The sequence below is a fragment of the Oncorhynchus mykiss genome, chromosome 24 (assembly GCF_013265735.2).
Source record: "Oncorhynchus mykiss isolate Arlee chromosome 24, USDA_OmykA_1.1, whole genome shotgun sequence".
NCBI lineage: Eukaryota > Metazoa > Chordata > Actinopteri > Salmoniformes > Salmonidae > Oncorhynchus > Oncorhynchus mykiss.
The window spans coordinates 20398590-20407041 of record NC_048588.1 but is presented as its reverse complement, the minus strand read 5'-3'; the positions used below and the strand labels follow the sequence as shown (position 1 = coordinate 20407041).

Here is an 8452-nt window from a genome sequence, read left to right as displayed (position 1 = left end):
TGAACTTGTTTTGATTGCTCTGAGTTTCACAACCCAATGCATTGCATGTGCCTCAACAGGGCGTCAAATTAATCACTTCTAATTGGAGTTGTTTACCGTACTGTAGCCCAACTCTCTCTACAAAGCCTGGAAAATGTCACTGTCATTGCCTTGCAATGTCTTTCTAAACTCCTGAATGGCGTATGGTTGGTGGTATAGGATACATTCCAATCAACATTAGTCTCAATTTTGTCCCTAAATGCTATTTATTTCTCAGATAGAGTATTTACAGTGCAGTTATCATTTTTTATTTATATATACATTTGCAAAAATGTCTAATAACCTGTTTTTGCTTTGTAATTATTGTGTATTGTGTGTCGATTGATGATGGGAAAAAACTATTTAATCAATTTTACAAATCTAATTTTATTTGTCACATGCGCCGAATACAATAGGTGTAGACCTTACAGTGAAATACTTACTTACAAGCCCTTAACCAACAATGCAGTTTAAGAAAATACCTAAAAAAAAGTAAGAGATAAGAATAACAAATAATTAAAGAGCAGCAGTAAATAACAATATATACAGGGGGCACCGGTATAAAGTCAATGTCAGTGTGGGGCGCACCAGTGGACCTAGAACCTCTTGGACCTAGAAATGGCGCTCCGGTACCGCTTGCCGTGCGGTAGCAGAGAGAACAGTCTATGACTAGGGTGGCTGGAGTCTAACAATTTTTAGGGCCTTCCTCTGACACCGCCTGGTATAGAGGTCCTGGATGGCAGGATAAGGCTGTAACCTAACAACATGTGGAAAAAGTCAAGTGATCTGAATACTTTCTGAATGCAGTGTATCTGTCCATAATTCTGGGGAGTAGTCAGTGAAACAATTACGTTGTGTGTCATGATAAGCAGGAGCTGACACCTTTAAAGCCACACTTTCTGAATTGCTATCATTTAGCTGAGGAAACTACATGTGCAATATTAAGCCTATCATTCACTGGAATAAGACAGAGTAAATACCTTAAAGATACTGAAAACCATATAAACTGCTTTTATCCATATATGGAGAGGAAAATAACACCATTTTGAATTGATGGAGAAGTACATTAGATTCTAGATTATTTTTCTGAGGTATATAAAAAAAGAATTTCTATCATTTTGATTTGTTTATGTCATGTGCAGTGTTTGGAAAAAGTGTATCTTCATATCTCTCCACATTTCCACTGAATGGAGATGTAAAATGAGCGTGCTGATACGGTTTCAACGCTATGCCAGCTGTAGCTAGGCTACAGATGGATTGGGAGCAGTAGCTGACAAGGCAACCTCCCTGCCGTCCTCGAATAAACAGGGGTAAAACAATGTTGGCATCTGTCGCCACACCCAACACATTAACTGAGGTTGTAGTAGCAGAAAAGGAACGTTTTAACCCGGTGACAGCGACATGACCACTGCTCGAGGCTGTGAATGAGCGACAGACAGAAGGAGAGACTCAGGCACAGCACAGGCATCATGGCTCTTGCGCATCACCATCGTAGCTCGCAGCATGAATAGATATGCCAACATTGACATGAATAATGAATGCATGTTCAAAGGCTCTCAATAGACTGGTCGGTATTTAACAATGATGGTGGCACTTGTTAAGGAACACTTCAAGGCAGGCGTTTAAAGATGCGGACTCTGCTCTCTGTCAATGCGCATGATACTGCGGTTCTACTACTACGGCACGCTTCAACTCACCTTGAATTGGTACGCGTATGTTCTCCTGTCATTCGCATAGTAAGGGGCGGAATAATAACCAATACACGCCCCAAATCCTCTATCAGCAACCAATCCAAAGAAAGAAAAGGCGGAGCTTTTGGGTAAAATATCACACTTGGTTTCACTATGCGCTCGTAAAACAGTTCCGTCTACTACAATCGCGGCGGTGCAGGTGCTCTGTCTCTTCGGGAGAGGATGCGGACGGAAGGACGGGGGAGGGAAGGGATGAAGGGAATCACCGAGAGGAAAGTGCATAGAATATGAATAAAAAGGCATCGATAAGAGCGCGCGCTGTGCAATGTCGAATATGAAAGATCCGTTGAACGGGGCACTTTGCGTGGTAATAGCTGGTCGGCAATAGTACTATGATTTGGTATGTGGCCACTTTGATAGCAAGTGTTTTCAGCACCAGAGGAACGGCCGCTCAAGGTGAGTTGAAGTGCAATATATTTTGTGCCGCCCATAATATATGATTTTGAGCGACTGCATGTGGGTTTGCCGCTGGCCTTTGCATAGCATGCTCATTCTATATTGGTAGATTAACGCAATAGCTGTATTTCATTGATTTAAATGGCTGCATTTCCTCTAGTCACGTGAAAGTTGTGCCTTGGTTAATTGTTTTTTTCTAAATAATTTAGTTAAATATTAGCCTACTCCTTATCATGTAATTATATAATTATGTAATACAGCCTTAAGAGTAAAATCTCACATTTGAAAGGAAAGATGTGAGACATATTGCATAATTCTGTATAAAATAATTGCTCCGTTATTTGAGCAGAGAAATACTACGAGCATATTACTGTCTGTACTGTAAGTACATAGTGCTATGGTCGGTGATAGTAGCCTATACAGCCAGGAGCATGTGTTTCAGATGTGTCAGAAAAAAGGCCAAAAATACATTTTGTTCTGTTATTTGCTTTAGAAAAAAATCTGTCATGATCAGTAGAGGTGTCAGCAGTCTCAAATGTGATCATTTTCCCAAAAGGGGTGTGACGCTACACTAGTTTCCAATATGGGAAAGTAACTCGTCACGAAATGCAGAAATATTGTCATATAACATTGGAATTTGTATGTGCATGAATGTGTTCATTTAATGTTATGAATATTGTCTGTCTAAATTCAATTTCAGAGGGTATGTAACTGCTGTGTGTGATGTGTCAGTAACTGACAATTCAAATCAAATCTAATCAAATTGTATTGGTCACATACACATATTTAGCAGATGTTTTTGCGGGTGTAGTGAAATGCTTGTGTTCCTAGCTCCAACAGTGCAGTAGTATCTAACAATTCACAATAATACACACAAATCTACAGTAAAAGAATGGAGTTAAAAAATATATAAATATTAAGATGAGCAATGTCGGAGTGGCTTTGACTAAAATACAGTAGAATAGAGTATATACATATGAGATGAGTAAAGCAGTATGGAAACTTTACTAAATTGACCAGTGTTCCATTATTAAAGTGACCAGTGATTCCATGTCTATGTATATAGGGCAGTAGCCTCTAAGGTGCAGGGTTGAGTAACCGGGTGGTAGCCGGCTAGTGATGGCTATTTAACAGTCTGATGGCCTTGAGATAGAAGCTGTTTTTCAGTCTCTCGGTCCCAGCTTTGATGCACCTGTACTGACCTCGCCTTCTGGATGGTAGCGGGGTGAACAGACTGTGGCTCGGGTGGTTGATGTCCTTGATGATCTTTTTGGCCTTCCTGTGACTTCGGGTGCTGTAGGTGTTATGGAGGGCATGCAGTGTGCCCCGGAGATGTGTTGGGCAGACCACACAACCCTCTGGAGAGCCCTGTGGTGGCGGGCAGTGCAGTTGCCGTACCAGGCGGTGGGTGATCCAGCCCAACAGGATGCTCTCAATTGTGCATCTGTAAAAGTTTGTGAGGGTCTTAGGGGCCAAGCCAAATTTCTTCAGCCTCCTTCACCACACTGTCTGTGTGGGTGGACCATTTCAGATCATCGGTGATGTGTACGCCGAGGAACTTGAAGCTTTTCACCTTCTTCACTGCGGTCCAGTCGATGTGGATAGGGGCGTTGTGAAGGGTGCCCTGGCCATCAGAGGTGTTTACCAAATGGTCTGGAGCGGAGCAAGGAATGTTTAACATTTACAATATCAATTCTGCAAGTTTGTTCACATTTGAATGAAAACACTGTGTTGACCCATGGACTGATTTAACCTTGCTCTTCCAATAGTGTCCAGATGGGGGAGTGATTTCTCCAGCTGTCACGTGATGATGACTGAGCTCAATGACCCCTCATCCTCTGTCTAAAATTACTCTGCTTTCTGTCTCATTTGACAACTGAGGATTAGAATTGTTAATTTGTATGATTTGTGAGGGCCAGGGGTTCGACACAATATAAAGAGTTTTTTATATATGAAACATAATTAGATTTTAGTTTAGTCAAAACATACATTATTATTTCCTTTCTTGCAGTTTCTTTGATAATGAAATACCTGCCCTGGTCTCTCATGTAGTGGTCACATTCAGGGTTGTCTGTTCCATCCCTGAAATAGGTATTACCAGTGGCTATACAATGTTGGTTTTACTTTTTAATCCCCCCATGCATGGTGTTGTTACTCTGTTGGTTTAGGCCTCAATGGTTAGGCTTAGGATTTATTATTGCATAAAAACTGTTTTAGAGAAATGTCAACCGCTGAAATGTGATTGTACAAATCTGAAAACCACCTATGTAAATATTAGTTTAAACAGCTTTTGTGGAGAAATATTAATACAATTGGTATACTTTCTAAGGATGTCTGCATCCTTTGCCTGTTGCTTTTGCTATCTCTGTGTTAGGCATGTTGGTAGATGAAGTAAGATGTCAGGGTAGAGGTTAGTGCCCCTAGCAAGGTTGGGGTCAATCCATTTCCATTTCCAATCAATTCAGAAAAAATGTTCCTTGTAACAAACTATGGGCATTAATTACATTTGAATTTATCTCCTGAATTGACTCAAGTTTAAAAGGAAATTACTCCATTCACAGTCTCCGGCACTATGTGTTTCATCCTACTGTACCATTACTGCTTTCCCCTGCCTGAGAGAAGGATACAGTCAGTCCCACATCTAGTCTCTTCTCTCTCACTCATTCATTCAACCGTTCTACCGTTCTCTGATATCATTCACTCGTCTATAGCACCCATTCACCTACAGATACCTCACTCACATGCATTTTTTCTATTTATTTAACTAGGCAAGTCCGTTAAGAACAAATTCTTATGTACAATGACAGCCTACACCGGCCAAAGCCAGGGCGATGTTGGGCCAAATGTGCAGCACCCTATGGGACTCCCAATCACGGCCGGTTGTGATACAGCCTGGATTCAAACCAGGGTGTCTGTAGTGACGCCTCTTGCACTGAGAAGTAGTGCCTTAGACCGCTGCGCCACTCGGGAGCCCACATTCACTCGGACACACAACCTATACCCTCACTCATTCACTGTCAGGCATATGCTCTATTTACTCTCCCAATCATGGGAGGAAAGCTTGTAAACCCAGCCTAGAGAAAGCCCTGTGCTCAAGCTGTGGAAGGCAGACTTCTGCCAGCACAGCACTGGGCATGTGCCAGCTCTTTCTGCTGCAACCACTCCTCTCGCCTCGGCCAGTTCGCTCCCAGTGGAATCTCCCTGCAAACAAAGCCTGGAGCATTCTGGGAAAGCCAGTATGAGGAACAGGCCTGATTGAAGCCCCCAGTCCTCTTTTCTTAATTTATTTTTTATTTTTTAGGGGGTGGATCAGCTTTAATATTGGAAATAGATTGTGGCTTCTATCAATGTAATTGTCTGCATCATTTCCAATCCCCCATATATATTTGAAATATACAGAGCATTCAAAAAGTTTTCAGACCCCTTGACTTTTTCCACATTTTGTTACATTGCAGCCTTATTCTAAAATGGATTCAATAGTTTTTTTCCTCATCAATCTAACAACCTGTTTTCGCTTTGTTGTTATGGGGTATTATGCAGATTGACAAGGGAAAAAATACATGTAATAAGGCTGTAATGTAACAAAATGTGGAAAAAGGGAAGGGTCTCATGAGTCTCACGAGAATCCCAGGGGCAGTAAAACCGCATGCACCGCTCAGGCAGTCAAGAGGGAAAATGATTCCATCATTGAACAGGGAGGTTCCAAAGATTTAAATAGGGAAAAATAACAGTCATATTATTCATCTCAGCAGAATTTAAGAGATGTAATGTAGTGTTATTGACATAGTGAGGGAGACTGAGTGTGGCAGAGTGAGAGGGTAGAGAGAGAGAAAGAGAGGGTAAAGAGAGAGGGTAGAGACAGAGAGAGAGAGGGTAGAGACAGAGAGAGAGTGGGTAGAGAGAGAGGGTAGAGACAGAGAGAGAGTGGGTAGAGAGAGAGGGTAGAGACAGAGAGAGAGGGTAAAGACAGAGAGAGAGGGTAGAGACAGAGAGAGAGAGGGTAGAGACAGAGAGAGAGAGAGGGTAGAGAGAGAGGGTAGAGACAGAGAGAGAGAGAGTAGAGACAGAGAGAGAGGGTAGAGACAGAGAGAAAGAGGGTAGAGACAGAGAGAGAGACAGGGTAGAGACAGAGAGAGAGAGGGGGTAGAGACAGAGAGAGAGAGAGGGTAGAGACAGAGAGAGAGAGAGGGTAGAGACAGAGGTAGAGGGTAGAGACAGAGGTAGAGGGTAGAGACAGAGGTAGAGGGTAGAGACAGAGAGAGAGAGAGGGTAGAGACAGAGAGAGAGAGGGTAGAGACAGAGAGAGAGAGGATAGAGACAGAGAGAGAGGGTAGAGACAAAGAGAGAGAGGTTAGAGAGAGAGGGTAGAGACAGAGAGAGAGGGTAGAGACAGAGAGAGAGAGAGAGAGAGAGGGCAGAGACAGAGAGAGAGGGTCGAGACAGAGAGAGAGGGTAGAGACACAGGGAGAGAGGGTAGAGACACAGAGAGAGAGAGGGTAGAGACACAGAGAGAGAGAGGGTAGAGACACAGAGAGAGGGTAGAGACATAGAGAGAGGTTAGAGAGAGAGGGTAGAGACAGAGAGAGGGTAGAGACAGAGAGAGGGTAGAGACAGAGAGAGAGGGTAGAGACAGAGAGAGAGGGTAGAGACAGAGAGAGAGAGAGAGAGAGAGAGAGAGAGGGTAGAGACAGAGAGAGAGGGTCGAGACAGAGAGAGAGGGTAGAGACACAGGGAGAGAGGGTAGAGACACAAAGAGAGAGAGGGTAGAGACACAGAGAGGGTAGATAGAGAGAGGGTAGAGACATAGAGATAGGTTAGAGAGAGAGGGTAGAGACAGAGAGAGGGTAGAGACAGAGAGAGGGTAGAGACAGAGAGAGAGGGTAGAGACACAGAGAGAGAGAGGGTAGAGACACAGAGAGAGAGAGGGTAGAGACACAGAGAGAGAGCGTAGAGACAGAGAGAGAAGAGACAGAGAGAGTAGAGACAGAGAGAGAGAGAAGGTAGAGACAGAGAGAGGGTAGAGACAGAGAGAGAGAGGGTAGAGACAGAGAGAGAGAGGGTAGAGAGAGAGAGAGAGAAGGTAGAGACAGAGAGAGGGTCGAGACAGAGAGAGAGAGGGTAGAGACAGAGAGAGAGAGGGTAGAGACAGAGAGAGAGAGGGTAGAGACAAAGAGAGAGAGGTTAGAGAGAGAGGGTAGAGACAGAGAGAGAGGGTAGAGACAGAGAGAGAGGGTAGAGACAAAGAGAGAGAGGTTAGAGAGAGAGGGTAGAGACAGAGAGAGAGGGTAGAGACAGAGAGAGAGAGAGAGAGAGAGGGTAGAGACAGAGAGAGAGGGTCGAGACAGAGAGAGAGGGTAGAGACACAGGGAGAGAGGGTAGAGACACAGAGAGAGAGAAGGTAGAGACACAGAGAGAGGGTAGAGAGAGAGAGGGTAGAGACATAGAGAGAGGTTAGAGAGAGAGGGTAGAGACAGAGAGAGGGTAGAGACAGAGAGAGGTTAGAGACAGAGAGAGAGGGTAGAAACAGAGAGAGAGAGATAGAGAGAGAGAGGGTAGAGACAGAGAGAGAGGGTCGAGACAGAGAGAGAGGGTAGAGACACAGGGAGAGAGGGTAGAGACACAAAGAGAGAGAGGGTAGAGACAGAGAGAGAGGGTAGAGACAGAGAGAGAGAGAGAGAGAGAGAGAGGGTAGAGACAGAGAGAGAGGGTCGAGACAGAGAGAGAGGGTCGAGACAGAGAGAGAGGGTAGAGACACAGGGAGAGAGGGTAGAGACACACAGAGAGAGAGGGTAGAGACACAGAGAGAGGGTAGATAGAGAGAGGGTAGAGACATAGAGAGAGGTTAGAGAGAGAGGGTAGAGACAGAGAGAGAGGGTAGAGACACAGAGAGAGAGAGGGTAGAGACACAGAGAGAGAGGGTAGAGACAGAGAGAGAGGGTAGAGACAGAGAGAGTAGAGACAGAGAGAGTAGAGACAGAGAGAGAGTAGAGACAGAGAGAGGGTAGAGACAGAGGTAGAGGGTAGAGACAGAGGTAGAGGGTAGAGACAGAGGTAGAGGGTAGAGACAGAGGTAGAGGGTAGAGACAGAGAGAGAGAGAGGGTAGAGACAGAGAGAGGGTAGAGACAGAGAGAGAGAGGGTAGAGACAGAGAGAGAGGGTAGAGACATAGAGAGAGGTTAGAGAGAGAGGGTAGAGACAGAGAGAGGGTAGAGACAGAGAGGAAAGAGACAGAGAGAGAGGGTAGAGACAGAGAGAGAGCGAGAGAGAGAGGGGAGAGACAGAGAGAG

General features: G+C 44.4%; 1 protein-coding gene across 5 annotated transcripts in view; it reads left to right on the top strand.

Moving 5' to 3' along the window:
- The first annotated feature begins 1874 nt into the window (after window positions 1-1874).
- Window positions 1875-8452, top strand: part of LOC110503964 (protein turtle homolog B) — a 75175-nt gene continuing 68597 nt past the window's right edge. For 3 of the 5 annotated variants that reach the window (XR_005039327.1, XM_036961386.1, XM_036961385.1), the window contains exon 1: window positions 1875-2165. Coding sequence is in view for 4 of the 5 variants with exons in the window: in XM_036961386.1 (XP_036817281.1) it covers window positions 2102-2165 (64 nt within the window). In the remaining variant the exon portion in view is untranslated. The remainder of the gene's footprint in view (window positions 2166-8452) is intronic. The other 2 variants (XM_021582652.2, XM_021582650.2) reach the window with 1 other exon arrangement.